General features: G+C 35.5%; 1 protein-coding gene across 1 annotated transcript; it reads right to left on the reverse strand.

Moving 5' to 3' along the window:
• Nucleotides 1-5,003: 5,003 nt before the first annotated feature.
• LOC149787069 (uncharacterized) lies at nucleotides 5,004-21,933 on the reverse strand. The gene is made up of 4 exons (XM_089976037.1): nucleotides 21,571-21,933; nucleotides 17,213-17,995; nucleotides 15,203-15,415; nucleotides 5,004-5,281 (listed from the first exon to the last, which is right to left on the reverse strand). The coding sequence occupies exons 1-4, from the start codon at nucleotides 21,638-21,640 to the stop codon at nucleotides 5,004-5,006; spliced, it is 1,344 nt and encodes a 447-aa protein (XP_089832163.1). The 5' UTR covers nucleotides 21,641-21,933.
• Between the last annotated feature and the right edge of the window lie 1,686 nt (nucleotides 21,934-23,619).

Consider the following 23,619-nt stretch of genomic DNA (forward strand, 5'->3'; position numbering starts at 1 on the left):
TAAGCCTTTGGCTTCATATGTATAAATTAGCTTTTTCACCTAGGCACTTGCTTGATAGGCGCTTTTTAAAGACTTTAGAATCAAAATCACATGACATAGTCATATATAACTAGCTGTTTTTCCCTCCACATCATCTTTTCACTTGCGCTAGACAAGAGGTAGTAAGTATATATGCACTGACATTGAAAACAGCCGTGTAGTCTATATTTTATCATGTGTATTTGAAAATTAAAGTTAATTAAGCAGCTAACCTCGAACGCTGTTCAGGTCAAATTGCCCAAACTTTACAAATTTAGCACTATAGTTTATGGCTGCCGACATGGATTATGTCCTGTCAATTACCCCATCTGACTCCGAGATGTCAGACGTTTCGGGGTTTGATATCAATGATATTGGAGCAAATGTCAAATTTTCCTCTAAAAGGAAAGGAAATAAAACTGTCAAAATTGGGAAAGGAAAAAAAACAATGCCAAATAAGGCAATACCTATATCTAAGACGAAGTCCGTTGTTGTCAAACTGGCAAAAGCATGTTAAGGTAGATAATTCTTCCAAGAATGTTGTGGAAGGACCGTCCACTAGCAAGGTGGGGAAAGCGACTGAAAAAAGGTTGACAGGGCAGAATTTAGTTGACTTGAATAAGCTAACACCAGAAAATATCGCAGTTTTGCGTGAACTATTGGGTATTAACCCTAACCATGAAGACAATGGTGATAATACTGCTTTCACAGAAAATGATATTTGGGACAGGGACCAAAATGTGTCAATCGCTGTCCCTGAGAAATCTCGCACTCCACTGGGAGTTATTTCAAATGTATCCATGGCAGGAAATCTGAATGAAGCCCTTTTTGATACAGGGGATCTGGGGAGAATTGAACAAAAGGGTACAGTCTGCTGACAAGAATTTTCGAGACACACAGCTTTTGGTCACAGCCGCCATTATGCCCATAGTTAAACTTGCTGCTCTTGTAAAGGCGCAAATGTCCATTACTCCTGAGATTAAAGACTGCCTTTCAGATTCAATTACTTTAATGGGCCAAGTTCAATATAACATTTCTCTATGCAGATGATATATGTTAAGGCCCCACTTGAAAAAGAAGTATTCAAGTCTGTGTAATCTGAACACCCCCATCTCCTCTCTTCTCTTTGGTGATGACGTTGCCCAAGAAATAAAGAAATGCGAAACTGGACTTCGACTTAGACGAGATGAGTATGCTTTCAATTTCAATGCTAGAGGTAGGGGCTACTCTAGAGGGTGCCCAACCAGAACACAGAGGGGGAGAGGACTCAACAGATACCAACCATATAATAACCCTAATCAATATGGCCACATAAATACAAATCGTGGCAGGGGAAAGATGCACAAGTCTCAACAGGGAGATATTCAACATAACTGACAGGTAAATTCAGGGGTATCAAAAATAAGTAAATGTCTTGAAGTTGTTGACATCTGATAAGTGGATTTTACAAATGGTGGGTGGTTATAAGATTGAATTTGACAAAATTCCAAATCAAAACAAGAGTACCGAATGACATCAACTTTTCTAATGAACAAAAGACTGGTACAAAATGAAATAGATGAATTATTAAGGAAAAGAGCTATTAGACCTTCTTTTCATGAAAAGGGAGTTTTTTTCAAATTTGTTCATTGTACCTAAACCTAATGGAAAATTCAGACCAGCCATAAATCTGAAGGCTTTGAATGATTTTGTGACATACAAACATTTTAAACAGGAAACTTTTTCTTATGTTTTGGAACTAATACAGGAAAATATTTTTTCACATCTTTGATCTAAAAGATGCATATTTCATTGTTGCGATACTTACAAATTTTCAAAGATATCTAAAATTTCAATGGAATGGAATACTTTATAAATTTGTTTACCCTTTGGGATTTCCAGTGCAACAAGGGTCTTCACAAAATTTTTGAAACCACTGTATTCCTGCTTCAGGAAATTAGGTATTCGTTGCTCATACTACATTGATGACTCCATTAACATGAACACATGCCCCACTTTATGTCTTAAAATACAAATTTAATGCTCGAAAAGATAGTATCTCTAGGGTTTACTATTAGTTATGAGAAATCTCACCTTATCTCATCTCAGAAAATTATCTTTTTTTGATTTCTTATTGATTCAGTACAGTTTAAAGTCTTCCTTACAGAGGCTAAAGTCCAGAAAATTGTAAATACTGCCAATGACTTGTTGGTCAAGACATCCATTTACATAAGAGAGTTTGCATCATTTATTGGGTTACTTGTTAATGCTTTTCATGCAGTTTTAGAAGGGCCAATGCATTATCGCTATTTGGAAAGAGACAAAGTTCTCGGTCTTACATATTGCCAGAACTATGATGCACATATAATGCTGTCGGATAATAGTAAGTCTGAGCTACAATGGTGGTCTGAAAACATAGAAATATGTAATGGCAAACGTATCAGACCCTAACCAGTTGATTTTTTTTCTCCAGACAGATGCATCCACACTAGGGTGGGGTGCTGTTTCAACAGAATCCAATCAGTCTGTCGGGGTCATTGGTCAGTTGAAGAATCCAATTATCACCTCAATCATTTAGAACTTCTTGCTATCTTCCATGCCATGAGATCATTTTGTAGCCTAGTTATGAATAAGCATGTTTGTATTCAAACAGACTGTACAATCGAAAGAAATGGATGATCTTTCAAAATCTATTTGGGAATGTGCCTCAAAAGAGACATTACATTTCAGCCATTTACTTACCAGGAGTTGATAATACTTCTGCCGATTTCTTTTCTAGAAAATTTTCAGACTCTACTGAGTGGATGTTAAAAAGAGACATTTTTAGTGGCTTTGCACTCACTTTTTTCAACCAGACATTGATTTATTTGCTTCCAGGTTAAATTTTCAAATTGATAAATTTGTTTCATGGAATCCAGAACCAGAAGCATTTAAGTTTGATACTTTTTCCTTTTCATGGCATGAATTTCAACCTTATATTTTTCCACCTTTCCGCTTAATAGAAAAAATTGTGAATAAGATCACAAGTGACAAAGTTGACATAAAGTTCCATATTGGCCATCTCAGCCTTGGTTTCCATTACTTATGGCTTGTATTGTTGATATTCCTGCCAGGCTGCCTCGACACAAGGACCTGCTTATACTCCCACACTCCAGAGAAATTAATCCTCTAAAGGAAAAGTTGAAGTTGATAGGTGTGGTTGTATCAGGGCAAACCTCCAGAGTAGAAGACTTCCAGAGAAAGCTGTTGAACTTATCTGCAATTCCTGGGGTAAAGGCACACAAAAGCAGGATAACCTTGCATGGAGGAAAAAACAATCCCTATAATGCATCTGAAGAAATATAGTTGTGGCATACTTGAGTTATCTTGTATCCCTTGGTAAATCATATAGTGTTATAAACACTCCCAAGTCCATGTCGTTACAAACTCTACAATTACTAGGTCAGAACTGGTGTTATAAGCCACATTTAATTACAAGATGTATGAGAGGTATTTTCATTATGAATCCACCTCAAGCAAAGTATGCATTCACTTGGGATGTGGGACAAGTGATCAAATATTTAACTAAGTTGTTTCCCCTGCAGGATATAGATTTTAAGTTGCTGTTATTTAAAACTGTGGCTCTTCTAGCACTTTCTACAGCAGCAAGGGCACAAACATTGATTGCCATGAATATTCATAATATGTGTATATCAAACAAGGATATTCAGTTTTATTTCTCTACCCTACTTAAAAAGTTCCAGACAAAGGAAGAGGTTTTGTTTAAAAATCCCTCATTTTCCTGAGGAAAGGTATGTCTTATGCACACACTTTTACATTACCTTGATAGAACTCATGGTCTTAGGAAGTGTGATCAGTTAATTATGTCTTTTCGTACTTTTAAAGCAGTTACAAGTAGTACATTAGCAAGGTGGTTGAAAGCGGTGCTACAACTTTCAGGCATTGATGTCCAGTATTTTAAAGCTCATTCATATCATTCAGCTTCAACATCTGCAGCAAATAGGGGAGGTTGTTCCCTCCAAGAAATTCTTAGAACAGCGGATTGGTCCTTGACCAAGAATTTTCACAAATTCTACTTACGTGATATAATTTCAAATAAGACTTTTGTAAAAGCAGTTCTAAATATGGAATGAAAGTGTTGAATTTGACTGTTTTTGTTGTCTTTCTTTAAACACGCTAATTTATACATGTGAAGCAAAAGGCTTACGAAACATAATGGGCCCCCATCCAAGCATACTTTAGATGTGATGGATGGGGGGCATTATTGGAGTAAGCCAGACGCTGAGCATGTATAAACTCTCCCAGTGATATGTTCCCACCCTATTATGAGGTGCTAAAGCCAACAAAAACAGGGTCAAAATATGACGTTTAGGGAAAAACAGTTGGTTATATATGACTATGTCATGTGATTTTGTTTCTCTTTAAAAAGTGTCTCTCAAGCAAGCGCCTAGGTGAAAATGCAAATTTATACATGCTGAGCCTCCGGCTTACTCCAATAATGCCCCCCATCCATCACATCTAAAGTATGCTTGGATGGGGGCCCATTATTATTTATCAAAACATGTATTAAAAAAAATGACACAATACACATCCATCACTATAAAGGCAGGAGGACATGCCCATTACTCAAACATGGTGTTTGAATGTATTCCTTACCTTCCTTTGCAAAGAGCTGATATAATTAGTCACTTACACGTATAAAGAAAAAAATCAAGGATAGCATACTCCTTTATGTATCAGAGAAATTCAAATAATCAACATACACTATCAAAGATTATCCCTTTTATTCTCCTTAATACGTTTCCTTAGACATCAGTTTTGGTTTATGGCTCAGTGTAAGTAACCTTTGTACCTGGATAACTTATACCCCACTATCCTCCTTTTAGATCTTTCATGCAATTTTTAGACTTATGTTAGTTTGTAATATCTCATGTTGGCTCCTTAGGTCATTATATACTGATTTAAAGTACAACTTTGTTTGCTTTGACCTTGCAAAGGAAATCCTTCTATGCCATGCCCTTTCCAAAGCTAAATATGATGTACTTACCATAAAATTTACTTCCATCTGTATCATCTCTCAGTTGATTGAGATCTACGACCAAAAGATATACTGCATGACTCCTCCGAAAAATCAGAAAAGCAGAGTTGATTATATTCCGGCCTTCAAAGTCATACACTGTCAAGGATGCATATTTCATGCTACTTGTCACTATTTTGTCAGTATCATTCTTCACTGCCTCCTGATTATGAACATGCTTTGTAGGGAAATGATGCTGCTCTGAATCTGATTGGAATTGTATAAATAAAATAAATCTTAATGCTTGTTATGTTTTAAAGATAAAATGATATATAATACTATTTAAAAAGATTTGATGAAAAGGGCATTGGGACAGAGAAAGCTGGGGATATGTGACAATGGCTAAAGGTTAATCCTCCATTCTAGGATCTCTCACTTTTTATATTAAACTAATCATGGCCTCAGTATCATAATGCACTATAATTAAACACAAAAGTTAAGCTGCACAGTAAGCTGGTCTCATTTTTATTATGAAACTATACCGTCACTTGTATTTTATGCAATGTCTCTGAAATTTACAATGTCCATTTGTTTCCAATTTCTGTTACCAGGGCTGCAATGTAGACAAAATTTGTAAATGTGTAAATAAACATGCATTCGGCTCTCAAAGAGAATCAACTATCGAGTTCCAATTAAATTATGTTTCTACATATCTGCAAAAGCAATTAAGAGGATTGCTTCTTAAGATTTTTCTGTTTATTATATTCAGAAGGCATCTGTAAAAATACTTTTCATATCTATACAGCATAGTTCAGAACAAAATCTGAAACTGACATGTTGTTATTGTGGGATTTAACGACATTTGTCAGCACATGATAGGCTATGCATGGCGGCCAGTATTAATGGTGGAGAAAGAACCCAGGAAAACCCCGGGAAGAACCACCGACCCACGAGAAGCTACTGGCAAGCTTTCTTACATATCCACATTGGTCGAATGCTAGACTCGAACCCACGCAGACAGAGGTGAGATGGCAGTGATCCGTAACGGAGAGTGCTTTAGACCACTCAGCCACTCGGGGCCCCCTGAAACTGACATAACATTACCAGTTAAGTATGAATTACTAATAATACTAGCCTGATAAAAAAAATCCTTCAAACATTAGAAACCTGTCAACAATAACTGTGTTAACAAAATCTTGATTAGTAACATTTTATTTTACAGGAACACTGTTTCAAATTCAACAATGAAGCACATGTTATGACAAAATAATATGGTAGCTGTCAGTTAATTTAAAAATGGTAACATAATGACAATGCCTTGCCAACTGTATTAATAAATTGGAACATAGAGCTAACACTAAATGGGGGTGGGGTGGAGTCCAAAAATTAAGCAGGAAAATTGAAAATCTGTTGGAAAACTTCAGTAAATTTGGGTAATGCATTAAAGAATTCGGTACAGAGAAGACTTATTAGTATCTAGAGTGTGAGAGATGTGTCCTAGGTACAAGGAACAAACTGGAGTGGGTGGAAGAATTCTAAGGAAAGTCATTACAAGTAATCCATGGGATAGGATTGACTCGTAAAAGAATTGGATTTGAGAGCATTGAAAGATAAGATGATATCCTGGTGTATTTGCACATAGGCCACAAAACAAAATACATATGCGTTTCTTACTGCACTGGTTTCAAAATTAGGGTAGGCAATTGGTTTGTTTGGTGTTTTTTTAAACATTACAAATATTTCGTGTGATTCATTGTTTTACATGTTGGAAAAATATGCTAGGTTCGGCAATGATTAACAGGGTAGTCAACTGACTGGAAACACATACCACAGATAGTGTATATATTGGAACACAATAACATAAATATTTTATTCCTGTCCAAGAACTTAAGGTGAAACTTTTCTTTCCCAGAGATCATATGTCCTAAAATTTAGGAAATGAAACTGTTCAATTTGCACTGTATGTTATACTGAAATAAGATAAATAAAATGCTAATTTGTGGGGGTGAAATTATACATCTGTCCCATGTATCGATATGATTCACGAAACACAGCCCACAATATATACATTATCAATACAGAAGGTCTGTCATTGGCAGGTAGTGTGCCCTTTTAAGGGATATACTGGTTGTATTTCCAGTAAACAGATTACAGACAGACATATGCTTAGCATCTATTTCTATGTCATTCTTATCCATGACAAGGTAACAAAAATACTTTCAAACTGAATACTTCTTAGTTGTCAGTGAATTTTACTGAGCATTTTAGGCCATTTAATGCTGCTCCATTTGATCAGATGTATGGCTCACTTTTGCCACTGGGCAGAGGTATTTTGATCAAATAAATATCTTTAAACAGATGTCGCGACAAGTGCTACATTTACTGGTGCAACTAATGTCATGAAAAGCACTTTAAGTGTGAACAGTTAAATAAAATGTGTGTACTACGCCAAATACATTTTCATGTGCGTGACTTGCAATTAAGAGTTTTTGTACATCACAGCTCCAAGTGCACAAATTCATGCACCCTGGCAGCATCTCTGTTTACATACTTTATAGAACAATTAATGATCAACTTTTGCGGCAAATTTCTCTGTAGCTCTGGCAATACTTCATTACTTTATTGTCACACAGTGAATAATGTACCTTAAATGCTGATGGGTGGTTATTGTTTACCCTGGATCGAACAAACAATAACCAACAATAAGAATTAATTTTAATATATTTCACTGCACAGCACCACCAGTGTAGCATTTTAATTCAACCAAAGTAGGCAAGATACAAATCAGAAAAGAAATTTGCATAAAAATGCTAAGTGAAGGATTAGTAGAGTAATTGATTTGCCTGTAGAATATATTTGGAATGTCTCCTTTGTGCTCAACAAGCTGATTAGCACAGCATTGGCAGGGGTGAGCACTATAACAACCACATCACTTTGTGTTAATTTTGTTGACAGCAAATTAGTGTTATCATGTATTTTTTAATTTTACTAACAAAATTGATTGCCTGTGCATGTAACAGCTGTCTCTGATGAATTCTCAATTTAAAGAACAAGAAAGCAAACAAATTTTAATTATTGACTGCTAAAAATTAAAATAGCTTAAGTATCATTTTGTATCCATTTTCCACCTCTTGTACTGATATGTGTATCGGTACAGCCAAAGTACTGATACATCAACATATCATTCAATCATTTCACCCCATCTAATTTGAAAATAAAATGAAAGAAACTAACCTTGTTTTGTTATCACTGATTTTTTATTCTTCATGACTGAATAATTTATTAAAGGAAAAACATATATATAGCACATGCATTAACTGTGTATACTGCTTATGTCAGGTAACACGACACTGTTCACATACGTGAATAATTATATTTGGTTGTTCTCTAAGTTCTGATTATGTTATCAGATTGAAAACTGGATCCAGCAAATTCACAAATGAAGAGAGAGAGAGAGAGAGAGGGAAAGAAATATCAACAAATTCCTTTAAGGCACCTGCCATTTACACATGGTGGTTCAAGGTGCAAAATAACCAAGAATGTATTACATCCATACTAACAGTATAAAATACCTCACAAGTAAAAATCATTATTAGAAACTACATTCACTGTGAGTGCAAATTGCAATCTTTTTACTCGCATTGGTTACCAAAAAGTATTATTAAAGCAAGTTAATGTGTATACGGAGCAGACATCATGCCTGTTTGCATAAATTCTGATTACAGATACCAAACATATAGAAGTCCGGATGGTGGGAAGCAATAAACTCATTGTTTGAACTTACTAAGGGTAGAATGTCAAATACAAAGGTTAGTTTAATACAAAGCAAGCAACCTCCGAAGCCAAATTTGGATTCTTTTAAGTGTGCAGATTTGTTTTTATATATAATGTCAGCCAACATAGGGGAGCCTAGTTTGGTTTCTTTTTAATGGTAATCATGAGAATTCTGAAAATAAACTGAAACAATGGAACAGTTTTTAAGTGACCTAATCTAGTGCTTTGTGTGCAGACATCGATGGCTCAGCGTCTCTAGGAAGATTTGGAAGAAAATAAAATCATTCCATGAATTCATGAAGAAGAGAAGATGATTTCACTGACAATATCTGATCATTAACACGTATGAAACTTCAGTGTACACTGCTCCCTCGATAACTCGCACCCGGATAACTCGCGGTCCCGCTTATAACGTGGTGTCCGTCTTGGCTCCCGATTTTTTCCAGAGATAATGTATTTAAAATATCTTTAAAATATGCTGAACATGAAAAATCACGATAAGAACTAATAAATTAAACCTTGATACATTGCTCGTTTTATCATCGAAAATGGTGATTAATGCCCGTAAAAATATAACCCATATTTTGAAATTTGCATGTTCTAAAGAAGAATTAATTTCAGAGATCTCGAAAATGCTTAATTACGCATATTTGGATGCCAATTTTTGATTTGGAATGCAGAAAATCACTGAGGCGGGAGTCCTCCGTACGCATGTAATAGGTGTGCAGGAAAATTCAAAGATTTGCCGGTCCTGTTTCAGCCACCAGCTTTGTGGGAAAATGTGTTGATCAGTTAACTGTGCTGATATTTACAATGACAGAATTCAGTAACTGAAAGACTCTTTGATGTATTGTTGCCATTTTATGAGAGTACATTAAAAAAAAAAAAGAACATAATGCAACAACTAGGCGGCTAGTTCAAAGGCTTTGACTGGCAGCCGAGTGAGAAAATGTACTGATATTTAGTGATTGAATTCAGAGGCAGAAAGACCCAGTTTTAAAATCCTAGCGAGACGTCTGTTTAAAGATATCATATATTATATAAGTTTTTATGATAAATAGTTGTCAGTATACTGTAAATAAACAGTCTGGTGAAATAGCGATCAATGAAAACTTCTGGTAAATGCTAACAGGTGGCAACAGAGAATGAAATAAACACCAATTAAACGTCTTCCTGTGTGAAAGTCACTTTCTAATCCTTTAATTCCGTTTCAGTGTAAACATTATAATCACAACATATTCTGTTCATTGAAAACATGAAAAGAGTCAATCGACCGTCACATCGAAACCTGTGAGTACTTCTGTGAGAACCTAATTACATGCCAGCTTTGTTTTGATCAACAACTTGGGGAAGTGTTTGTTGCATTAAAAAAAATCGATTACAAGAGACCTGGGGTGCTGGATTAAGGGTCTTGGAGCTGCCTGTGACGTAAAGCAAAACAGTAACAGACAGCGACAATGATAGTGACTTCGAATGTTTCAGTGAAACTAATGTCATAAATGCCGAGGCTGTTTGGGAGAAATTCGTACAGACTCATGGTCCTGAGATGGGCGTTTCTCTTGATGATATGAGTAGTGGATTTGTGCTCACAATGATTGCCCCACAGCCGAATACATGTCAGATGAAACTATAATTAATTCTATAACGAACAAATTTGCATCAGAATACGATTCTAACTGGAGTAACACAAGTGTTGAAAGTGATGCAGACGCAGATGTTGCACCCCCCACCCCCCGTCTGCACAGGAAGCAATCAAATATTTTGATATTGCCATAAGGTGGCTGGAGACCCAAAATGTTGACTACATAAAGCTCATGCAGTTGAGAAATCTGAGGAATTTTGCTCGGCGGCAGAGAAACCAAGGAGTAACACACACAAAAAAATTAACTGATTTTTTCAAAAAGTGAATTGATATTTGGCAAGCGTGGCACAAACAGCAAGTATTAACTTGTTCTAATTTACGTTGTTTTAAATTTGTAGACCAATTAAATATGTTAGTACTGACTAACCCTTGTTTTTTTTTTTTCCATTTTACTTCTATCGCATTCATATCTATCTATCTATGTATCGTTCGATCGACACTTTTTCGAAAAGAGTCAATCTTTTGTATATAAAAAAACGTCTAATTTGGATCAAACAATAAAACTAGAATGTATCCAATTCAACATAAAAATTAGTGATGTAGTACACAATGTGTGAAGTGGTACACATGTTAAGCGAACGGAAACCACGTGGAATAATGTTTTCGATGATCGCCTCAATATATTGTAATTTATCCTGAAATTAATGTTGTCCTATGAGGAAATAATAAAGTACACTGTTATGAAGAGATATTTATTCACAGTTAATCTCAGAACGATTATAAAGTGAGTATTCAACAGTATAATCTGTCTACCCCCCCACCCCATTTTTCCATTAATCACTTTATTGGTTTTGGGCTTATTTTATAGGTCCCTCGATAACTCGTGCCTCACTTATAGTGCGGTCGATGTTTCTGGACCCCGATGTGCGCGAGTTATCGAAGGAGTGGTGTACTTTGATCTCATTCCTGGACAGACTGTTAATAAGAAGGGGGTTAAAAGGGTGAGAATTTGTACAACTGGGGCAGATAAAAAAAATCTAGCTTTAGTCCTTATAATTTCTGCGGTAGGGTGTGTGTTACCTCTAATGATAATTGTTCATGGTGTGAGAGAGGTAACAGATATCCAGGCACAGAAATGATGGATTGTAGTGTTGCTGGCAATTGGTTGGATTGATGAGGACGTGATGCTGCAGCGGATTAAAGAGATTTATCTCAAGTACACACTTTATTATTTTATTTAAAATAAAATTTAAGTTTGAATGCGTTTTTTGACATGTAACTTTTGAATGATTTAAAAGGTGTCCCACAACTTATGACTCAAAAAATTTTACGTGTCCTAGAACATACAGTACACAAAAGAATTACTTTAAAACTTAATTTATGGTGTCTCAACAAACACACTGTCCCAGGACATATGGTATATACAGAACACTTTTTTGGCCTTATTAAAATGTAATGAGCACTGATTTCTAGTCATACAAACTTAGACTTTCATTGCATTTGGTATGTTTTCATTAATTTGAATGAGGCAAGCAGCATGAATAATTACTTTATTAATTATGTCATAGATTACTTTATAGGAATATATCAACATTTAGATCATGTTACTGAATTGATAGAAGCAGTGGTTATTCTTATGTAGTGGGATACAACTGTATAAGTTATGTACATGGTTCCCACACTTTTCTAAAGATAAATTTCCAGGTCATTTTGAGGGTTTTTTTCAAAATGAAATTAATTTTTTCAAGGTTCACATATGACCAATACTGAATGGAATGAAAGAACATTTTAGATTAAAAAACATGCATTTTCTAAATCTAAAGATTTCAAGACCCTCCAAAACTTTTAAGTCAGAAAAGATTATCATGTACAAAGCTACAAAATGTATCACATGAAATAAGTTTGACCAATTTCCTATAAACTGGCATGCAAAGTCATTTCAATGTGCAGAATAAAAATTCTGACTTTGCTGAGCTGCATTATGTTGCTACATGGCAACAACATAATGAACATAAATTAGTATTGTTTCCTTTCAAACCTTAATTCTAAAGATCTCTATAGCAACGCACATGCATGCTATACAAAGTAAACGATTCCTATCACAGTATTTAAAAAAAACAATAAACATAAAGTATTTGAATCTTATCTTGTAACAAAAAAGTTTAACCCTGAATTTATCTGAGCAACAAAAAAAAAAAATCCCAAACAAGATTTTTCAAACAACCTCAACTAAGAAGATTTGGTTGAAAATCCATCATTTAAAAAAAATGTACGAAAGAATTGAATTAAATTTTGACAAAAGACCTTCAAAACAATGAACTGTTGTATAAACAAGGACTGAATTTTCTGGAAAATCAACTTGTCTTCTTGTAATTTGATAAATCAGTCCCCATACCTGTATTGATAGAGGAGCTCACATCTTTTTTATTATATAATACAAAGGACAACAATTTCCTATTTCTCCCGCGTTTTATTTTAGATCTGAAACCAACATTTCAAGCTACATCACTGTATAATAGTTTCGCACCATAGTTCAGTTCAGAGATTCGATATTTTGGACAAGAAATTTGGCTTAGAATAAATAGCAGTCCGTTTTCTAACTGGGTTTCCTCCAAATATTCCCATCCCATTTTTTAACATGGACATTCATATTGTGGTGTTGAATCAGAACAATTGCATATGAAAAATCTGGAACTTGCAGCCTCCATGTGGGAGCGACATAGGGTAGTCACTTACCAGTGGGCCTAGCAAATTTAAACAATGTTATATTGACTCATACTGGTGCCTGCATGAACTCAATAGGAAAATGGTATATTTTCTCAGAAATTGCAAGTACATGTATTATAATTGTTGTCTTTAGTACACTGACAGACTAGATGAAACTACAGCGCAGCTGCTACCCGACCCAGTACTCACCATTTGCCCTACTAGTCACATGACTCCACAAATCTCAAAGGACATTGGAATAGTTCAATAGTCATGTGATATCAACAACTCCTTTTTAATGTTACTGTACAAAAATTCAATTAATATAATGATTGTCAGATACCTTTTGTAAAAACCAGAAAGAACATATAATTCTCAACATGTTTATTTCAAGTACAATGACAAAAACATGTCACTGTCGCAGCAATCTGGCCAGTCAGATTCACAGGGGCTCGTTACAAAGAAAATTAGGAGTATCTGTCAATAACAATATTGTTACAGGTTAGACCCCTCAGCCCTCAATTCACTGACAGATACTCCTAGGTTTCTTTGTAATGAGCCCTGTGGTCAAAGTCATCAAGCTGAGAGCACATGTCAATGTGGTAATCACATGATACAACAAAACCGCAGTAGTTGTTCTCGGAATAAAGAGAGAATTTTGTGTTCTTTAGTTTTTGTATTTTTATTACAATCAGGATATGACTTTCCTTTAATATTTTGCATATTTAACAGCTGAAAATGTGGGTTGTGAAATTTGTGTACTCATGCGATTAGCAATGCAAATCGCAAGTACCTGGTTAAATTTCATCAACGCCATAGTTTTATATTGTCTTTCAGCAGATTCAAGACATAACAATTTTAGTACTCACAATATCTGAGAAAATTTTATATCGATTTCATGCAGGTATGACTCAGTTTAATGTTTAAGTTTTCTAAGACATCTGGTAAGCGGCTACACTTTGCCACCAATATGTTGGCCTCTTGTGATGCTAGACTGGTTTTTATACCCTCCACGTAAGGAAAGATACGGATATCAAGTTGTCTGTGAAAAAAGTCTTTGGGACAAATCTAATCCACTGAATGTTTGGATTGACTCATTATGTTCACAGCAAGCACCCAAGATCCATACTGCAACCTCTGAATATTCTGGTCAGAACTAGATAAATTACGTAACTGTAGTTACGACTCAATTGTGTAAATGTTTGGGGCGTCAAATGGTGGCGGGAAATTCCCAGGTTTTTCCCCGACTATAATCAATATTTGCAAAATTCAAGTACTTTTCATGGTCAGGAAAAAAAATGATCATTTCTCCCGATTTCCCGTAGCGTGGGAACCCTATATGTAAGGAAATTTGTATATTGGACCTTTTAAGGTTGGTCACCCATTAATCGGATGAAAAATCTGTGAGAGAAGTAGATTGGTTATCTAATGGCAGAAAAGGGGTACAACAGATTATGTCCCTTGTCTTATTCCTTCAGGAAGCCCTCAGGGTGCCAGTGAATGAGCAGCCCAGAGTAAGAAGGAAGAATGGGATGACAGAAAGGGAAAGAAATGAGGGAGAGGAATGACAAAAAGAGAAAGAAAGGAAGGAGCTAAGGTGGAAAGAAGGATAGTAGGAGAAGAAGGATAAGAGCGGAAAGAAGGAGAAACAAATGAGTACAGAGACGACCCAAGAACTCTCACAAACAAATCATAGACTTCACATCATGTGATAAACTGTTAAATGGAGTTTGACCAACTAGGTCAAATGCAATGAGAATATTACTGAGTAGAGACTGCGAACTTGTGTTATTCTACTTACTAAACAGATTCTTTATATTTCTTAAAAAATATTACATCTGTTGAGTCTTGTGTTATTATATATGCTTAGAGTATAGGCTTAAGCTAACTTGGGCCTTGTAAATATTAATTTACACCTGTCTGCAGTATTATTCATAATACTGTAGCCAGGTGTAACAGTTCCTAATAGATAACTTACACACTTTCTCAACCAACTGTCACATGAATGAAGCACTTGAGAGAGAATGAATAAGTATTCTTTGATGAATGGAATTTATAAATTAGTTTGTGTGTGTGTGTGTCTGTTTGTTTAAGGAAACAAAAACATCCGACAAAAAATTACTTACTCTTCTTTGTCCACTCTCCAGTTACCAAGGAAACTTTACAGCATTCTACATGAACATCTATCCCTTCAATGCTATGTCTCTCAGACAACTTTACATCTTTTCCAAAAAGGTGATTGGTCAGTGATGTTTTTCCCACCCCTTTTTGCCCCACCACAATGACACTGATATCAAAAGAGGTTGCATCCATTTTAAGGACCTCTGCAGGGTCTGGATCTGAAGTCAAATGATCAGCACATTGTAGATGAAGACATCATACAAATTCATACATGTAACACTCCAAAAAGCTCAAATCAGTTGAGATTTCAGTTGGAAATGGAAGGTATACAAAAAAATAATGCAAAAAACATATCAATATTTAAACTGAATGGGTTGTATATCAAACCCATTCAGAATTCAAGATAAAATTACTAGTAAGTGTCTGTGCACAGTATACTATGCAACTTTCATTACTTTTTATCAGGAACATAGGGAAGGAGTTTAATTTTAGTTCCAGTTTCTGTGTAACATGCCAAAATCTCTACTTACTCGTTAAAAATATATCATCACGTTTCACATGTGTGTGTATGTGTGTGCACATGTTGTTGTGTACGTCGATACTAATGGTAAACTTCAAAGGTATATTTTAATTCACTCATTAAAGTTGTTTTGTCCCCTTTCCCAACTTCCATACATGATTCAGGACAGTCAGAAAATGTTAATGTAAAACCTATTTTATAAAGGGTGAAAAATGTTATGCCTAGAATTCAGAGTTTAATCTGTACCAGGGGTGTTAAAGCCTAATAGATGACCTAAGCAAACTTTATCAGAAGCAAACCGCACATTGCCAAAATAAGTGGCATATTGTTCTTGCTATGTCACTGTATGATCAACACAGATTCACTTTGCTATTTAATCCCTTTGTATAAATAGAAGAACAATGCATCACCGTTACAATTTCATTTTTGTGGAATGGTTGGCATGTAAAAGAAGACGATAAAAAATCTATACTTTCATGACATTTGCATGATTGATAGAATTTTATCACTGGTTTTGTCTCCCATTATTTAAAATCTAGCCGTTATAGCTGTATGTATCTTGCATGGTTATGTTCCGACTTCAACTTTCATGAGCAACTGAGCATCTGTACCACAACTCCGCTGCTTATTATGTATATTTGGCTGCTCACTTTACTAAAAGTAGCATGGATTTAATATTGTACAAGATGCTGATGACAATATTTTTAAATTTACAAAAGTCTGCAAGAAGAGAACAAGGTATGGTTTGAAAACTGTAAGGCATAAAAGAATCAAATTCCCAGCTGGACTGTAACAGTACCAGGTAAGTGATTTTAGAGATCAGAGGTGGGGTATAAATCATAGCACCAGAGGTGGGTATGGATAGTATCAGAAGGCTTTTAGTGAAATTCACATAGTGACATCCAATCATGAATAGCAACAAAATTTTCAAAACTGCCATTATGGTTGCCATATTGGATGTCCAAGAAGCATGATTCTTCTCACTTAACACGAACTACCCCTCAAGATGAATGCCATGTAAAGTTTCAGGCCATCCTTCAAAACAGTTCAAAAGGAGCAGCAATAACAATCTTATGCTACCACAAGATCAATGGCAGATGAAAAAAGGAGAACTACAATCCCACAACAAATTTTATCTAGTGCTACTGCATGATCAATGGCAGATGAAAAAAGTAGAACTAAAAACACATAACACATTTCAGACCACTTCAATAATTCTGAAAGATTTTATTTTATCCTGCATTGCATGTTTACTATCTTGTCTGTCATAAACTGTGATACAAGTGCAAGACACTTGAACAATTGTCAGAGTGTTGTCCAAACTCAAAAATGTCTCCTTTTTATCTCTGAAAGTGTGAGATGGGTTTTAAACCTTGAAGGGAGGAAGGGAAATGAGTTGAAATCATTCCTTATTCTAAAACAAATGATGTTATGTAGTTTCATTGTCCTGTCAGATCCAAGTTTATGTAACTAAAATAAAAAAATATTGATTTACCTGGTTGATGTAACTTCAGTCTGTATTGAGTGATCTTATTACTCAAATTACTTGTGGTGAACAGAACTTCATGCTTTTCATCAAAGAATATATCAGAGGATGGTGACTGCACTGTGTGGATGGCCATTAGTTCACCTCCATGTGTCAGCTGATAAATACTGGACTTCCCATTATATCCATTACATACAAATATAAACCTTGTGTCCACAGTTAAACCCCAGGGTAACTTCAAGTCTTTATGTTGATATAGAAACTTCAGCATACAGGAATTATCAATATCATATGCATACACACCAGCATTATTAGAGGAGTGACGTACATCACTACATGAAATATAAACAGAATTGTTTTTAGTAGCCAAGTGACTAACCATGCTCCCTTCACAAATCTTGTGAAATGGTTCTATTTGTCCACCTTTATGGGACACAAAACAATAGTACATACTCCTGTCCTGTTTCTGCCCGCTGACAATAAGTTTGTCCACTGACTCTGCTTTTCCCACTGCATAACATTTATCAAATCCTGTTATATCTAATGTACTGACCAGTTTCATGTCACCTGTAGGTTGAAATGACATTATTTTTATTTTGGAATCCTTTAGAATAACAGCAAATTCAGCATTGCTAATAACACACACACCCATGGGATTAGACTGCAGTTTTTCTGATGTAGCCAGGAGCTTCCCATCATGATTGTATATTTGGACATTCATATCACTGTAATGTATGACCATCAACATCTCTGCAAACAAGGCAAGACCCCTGTAGTCAGCAGAACGGCTAGCTGTGGAGAAAAGTGATAAATATCGGGATATGTCCAATACTAGACTATACACAAAATATTGGCATATATACTTCTATACAAACAATGCAAAATAACTTCCATACATTTCCATATTAAGAACTTGAAAATAATTTATATCTCACGATCTTCATTCTATTTCTGACTTTAGAGGATATTCTCTTCTCTGAACTGGAACGACCATCATCCTAACACCACTACCAACTAATTTATTATTATTATTATTATTATTATTACATATTAAGATTTAGGAAATAATACATTCATTAAAAAGTATTATTATCACCATATTATTGGCTGTGAATAAGCATTTTTAATAATAATAATAATAAATTAAAGTAGAAATATATATTTTCTTCTCTTCTTCTTAATTGTTTTTTTTTTTTAAAGAAACATGGTGGGGGGAGGGGAAGGGGATACATATGTACAACAATTGTTTCATTTTTATCATGATCAAGAGGTAATGATAAAGTGGTTAGGGGTGATTTTACACAAATTTCACAAGAGGCCTGACTTGTATTTCTCACAGCTGAGAACTGCAATGTTTGATCAATGGCACAGACAAGAATAGTTCATACTCTGAGGTCTATCCCTAACTCCCAAAACACTTAGCCACTGGCTAATTGCATACAAACTATTTAATAGACAAAAGACAAATGTATGCATGTACTGGGTCATGCATTATTTCTTTACAGACTGATGCATATAACTGACATTGACCCCAGGGACCACAGCTACCCTTAGAGTTTTAGCTTTTCAATTATAACTTGTAAACTATTGAATTCCCCACATTTAAACCATATCTACATTTAATGGGCTTGCAGAGGTCAATGTAGATATATATACAACTGTATCTGACCCCAGTCATTCCCTTCCCCCAGAGACTGAACCTATGTGTCACAACTAAGAAATCCTTGAGATCTACATATTATAAGCGTGCATATACTTAGCTGCCTTGAATAGACAAATTAATACATGCTGATGTCACCCACAGCATCTGTCTTTGCTAAAAACTCAGTGTTCGGAAATTATTCATGTTTGATAATCAATGGTGAACTATGGTACTTAAGTTGGTAGAGCTTCGAACTCTTAGTCTAAACCTCAGTGTGCCTTTGGGAAGGTATTTAGTTCCAATTTCCTAAGCATGTTAGAGCCATTAGTGTAACAATTAATATGAAGAAAGGTTGTAGGAATCATTTTGACACATATATTTCCAATATATCCTACTTGTATTTCTTACCCTTCTTTTTCCTTTGAAAGCATTAAAATAGAGGTGTAGTACCCTAACTGGGCATAAAAGTCTATTTTTATAATCTCCAGCACAGACTCAACTGAGACTGAGAATCTCTATGCTAGGTAACCATGGAACTATCAAAGGTAACTGATTTTTTGCTAAAAATCCTGCTTCACAAAGGAGAGAAACAGATTTGAATTCCCATTAAATTGTAGACATCCAGAGCTGCATCTCTTTAGATGCCAGGTGAAGAAAAAAAAAGTCGTGTGTGAGGTCCTGTAAGGAAGCCTCACTCAAAGGTCCATTGGGTTTTGATTAAACGCCATAAAACACAATATACATTCCATCAAGGCATATAAGAGTAGGAGTCCGGTCTCTGGAGCTTAAAATTCATTAATAAGATCAACAAGGTGTGAATCTGAACCAACTGCCATGCCCTTAGAGAATGTATGTCTGTTGGAAATGGCAACCCTATAGCCATTTGTCAGATACTGAACATCTGTTGTACTCAAAAAAGAAAAAAAAGAAATCAGCAATTAAGTTACAGTGGGACACCTAGAATCAGTGTGTTTGCTACTGCACCAGTCACAGAAGGTTCTCCAACTGGCATCATAAACCTTGGATGTTGAAAATCTCCCAGGCTAAATAATGCAACTGGTCACCTAACCCAAAAACTTGTTCTGGCAGATAGAGCCCAGTATGAAGGTGCAGAAAGTATGGGCTGTTGTGTAGGAGTGGGCTCCTGAGCTGCAACAGAAAATGCCTCTTGTGAGGTAGAGACCTGGGTTGATCAATCGACAGGACTAGAAGATCACTGAACCATGATCATGGTGCCAAAGTGGGGCTATGAGAATTATCTGGGCAGTGGAAGTTCAGACTTTTGGCACAGCTTTGTGGTAGCATTCAGAACGGTGGGAAGACATATGCAAACAGATGATCCCACTGGAAGCTGGATGTGTCCACTGCCCAGTGTTCTCTGGTCTGTGGCTGGACAAATGTAAAAGGGAAATCTGTTGATAAGCCTGATTGACAAGTCCACTCGAGTCTTTCCCCAATGTGAGAAAATGGGCTCAGTTATGGACCAGTGGCCCTGCATTCTGCAAGGACTATTTAAAACAACAGGGTCAGACTGGTAATAAGACTTTACCATATATACTGTACATATTATTGCTTCCAATTAATTCATTGATAATCCTGCATTTTGGTTTTGACACAGCCCTCATTTTCTCATATCAACTTACTTTAGGCCATTTTCTATATAGGTTGGAAGCATCTAACTCAAATGTATTTTTGTATTGTCTTCTAATAATTCTTTCTCCATATTCTTGATCAAATTAATCCCATTTTTACAGGCTTATTTTCCACTAAACACATTTCTTCTTCTGGGATGTAAGTTTCCACCAATCCCAAAGTTTATATGGAATCATGAGATTCTACAGCAACAGGCACAGTTGTTCATATATATATACATTATTTCCATGTGCTATTTATTCAAATCAAAAATGATGTTGCTACTTTTCAAATCTGGAATACTGAGTTATATTATCTATGTAAGTCCAAATGATTGACATGAAATTTATGGGTCAGAAAATTGTGCTATTACAAGGATAACACTCTTTATGAGTTATCTGGAATTTTACATTTTATCACATTATGCAGCGGTGCTCCTGTATGAAAGACATAACACAAATTCTGCACAGTGTGTTGATTTTTGTTGTTGTTGTTGTTATAGGGTTTAACGCCATTTTTCAGCACACGATAGGCTATATATGGCGGCCAGTATTAATGGTGGAGGAAGAACCCGGGAAAGCACAGTGTGTTGAACTTAATTACATCCAAAAAGGTATTTATAAAAATTTGTTTTGTCCATCCCCTATTTCCCATACACAAGCACAATAACTGTAAAAACACAAGGCCAAAAAAAAGATTAAATACTGGCATCTGGTACACCTTGTGTTTGTGGAAGGAAGTGAGTCAACAGAGATGCAAATTATGATTGATAACAAGGACATTCATGTTCACATTGAGGTTATAAAGAGGTGCTGAGTTCCATATCAGGGTGTAAAGCTTCAGGCAGAAAAGGTTAGAGAACAATTTTGACACAATTTGCATTCTTCAGACCTGGTACCTAATATTCACACATTTAAACTCCTCTGCCAGGCTATCTAATTGTGGTGGTGGTATGCATGTGAGATGAGTGAAATAATGTATATATTCAGCTTCTTGGTAAGCTTAGAATGCAACAAAAAAAAAAAAAGAAAAGCATTGGTTATGGCTTGTTAAAAAGCAAATGCGTTTGATACAAAACTTGTATATGACTTACTGTCTCCTAATGCCAGAGTAGAGTCTTCATCCAGTCTCCAGGCAACTGCTTTCTGTCCTCCCGTGGCCATGGTATTGTTTTAAGGGAGACTTTGTTTTATAGTTATTGACTCCAAATAAAGCTTTTGTCACCCTAACACAATGCTGGGCTGCAAGAAATAGGGAGCACAATTAAAATCACATCCATGTCATGCAAATACATGTAACTACCGTTAATTTATAAATCACTGTAGAGATGTTAGCTTGTTTGGCAAAGATATAGCAAGTAAAATATATTCCATAAAGAACTTGGAAAATAAAAGCAGCCTTCATTTTGTGGAACAGCAAATAGAGTCACCATGTGCTAAGTGTTCAACTGACATTATCAATGCAATTTTGTTAACCTCTAATATAATTATCCAGTGCACCGCCAACACTTGAGAAGTTAACTAAATGTAAAATATGACAAAAGTCACATTATGTGTAGGAATCATACAGTTGGTTTTGTAACATCTGAGAGAGGAAGGTAGTAATTATTGATTTAGACTTAAGAAATCACTACTGTGCAAATGGTTAATAAACTATGTATTCCATATCAGCATACAGTTATTAATTACACCAGCTAGTGGTATTTATCCTCAGCCAATTCACTACCTTTAGTTACTCACTTGTGCATTAGAAAATTAGATCAATAACATTAGTAAGTCTGTATATTCATACAATTTATTTATCATTAAATCAGGAAGCCATCTTACCAATTTTATGTCACTGTAGTGGTGTCATTTTAGTGAGTCGTGTTATATTACAGTGTAGTGTGATCTCATTGGAGTTATGTCATCTTAATGGTCTTGTGTCATCATCAAAGTTCATAATTACAGTGACGGGACAAAACAATGCAAACTATGTTTACATGTGTTAAATTACATTAACAGGACAAAACAACACTGACTTTGTGTATATGTGTTAGGGGAGTTGGTGGCAGGTGCATATGTGTATATGTGTTAGGGGAGTTTGTGGCAGGTGTATAAATAGTGTGGATGTTAAGTTAGTGGTGGTTTCGAATAGTACACATAATAAAAATAATGATAATGAAGACTTTGTATAGCGCCTAATCTTTAGAAGCTCTAAGCGCTTTATAACATTATACAACACCTACAAGATAAAAAACATATAATGATATGATTACAAAAACAAACACCATGAAATTAGAAAACATTAAAGAAACATGCTGAGAATATTTAAGGTAGGAAACATTATCAGGTCTTTAAGTTTGTTCTTGCATGGGTAGGTTGGCGGTGGGTACAAATACTGTGCATGACAAGGTTGGTGATATGTGTTGACCAAGATGTTAGTGGTGATGTAAATATTGTGGATGGGCAGGCTAATGGTGGTGTCAACACTGAACGAACAGGTTAGTGGTCAGTATAACTGCTGTGGTTGGAGAGGTTAGTGGTGGTTTAAATACTGTGGATGAGGTCAGTGGTGAGCATAAATACTTTAGATGGGGTGGCTAGTGGTAACTAGAAATTATGAACGGGGAGGTTGGTTGTTATTAATTCTGCAGATGGGTTGTTTATCGGTGAGTGTAAATACTGTAGATGGGGAGTTTAGGGTGGACATAGTGTAGATGCAGATTTGTTGCAGGTATAAATGTGTTTTGGGGAGGAAAGTGTTTGGTACAAATAGTGTAGAGGAGGAGTAAGTGGTGGTATAAATAATGTGTAAAAGAGATGGGGTAGTGGTATTTGTATGTTGATGGTAAGTTTATGGCACCACCACTAATGTTAGACAAACAGGCAGAGAATACCTTGCTGGTCTAGGAAGGTTAATAACAGCTAAAAATTATGTTGATCTATAAAGCTTCATCTATCTTTCTACTGTTTAAAATTTAATTGCTTTATCAGTGCTGTATACTGAATGTCACCTCAGGAGTTTGCCAGAATTTTCTTTGTTTTTGTTAAATTTTTAAAAAAATATGCTCACAGCCTTCCATTAGTGATGCCGATCCATATCTATGCTGGTACTAGCAAAGTCACATAAAACCTGAACAATGGCAACAATTATCTGCTTT

This window comes from Sinohyriopsis cumingii, chromosome 12 (genome assembly GCF_028554795.1).
Source record: "Sinohyriopsis cumingii isolate HCF-2022 chromosome 12, ASM2855479v2, whole genome shotgun sequence".
Taxonomy (NCBI): domain Eukaryota; kingdom Metazoa; phylum Mollusca; class Bivalvia; order Unionida; family Unionidae; genus Sinohyriopsis; species Sinohyriopsis cumingii.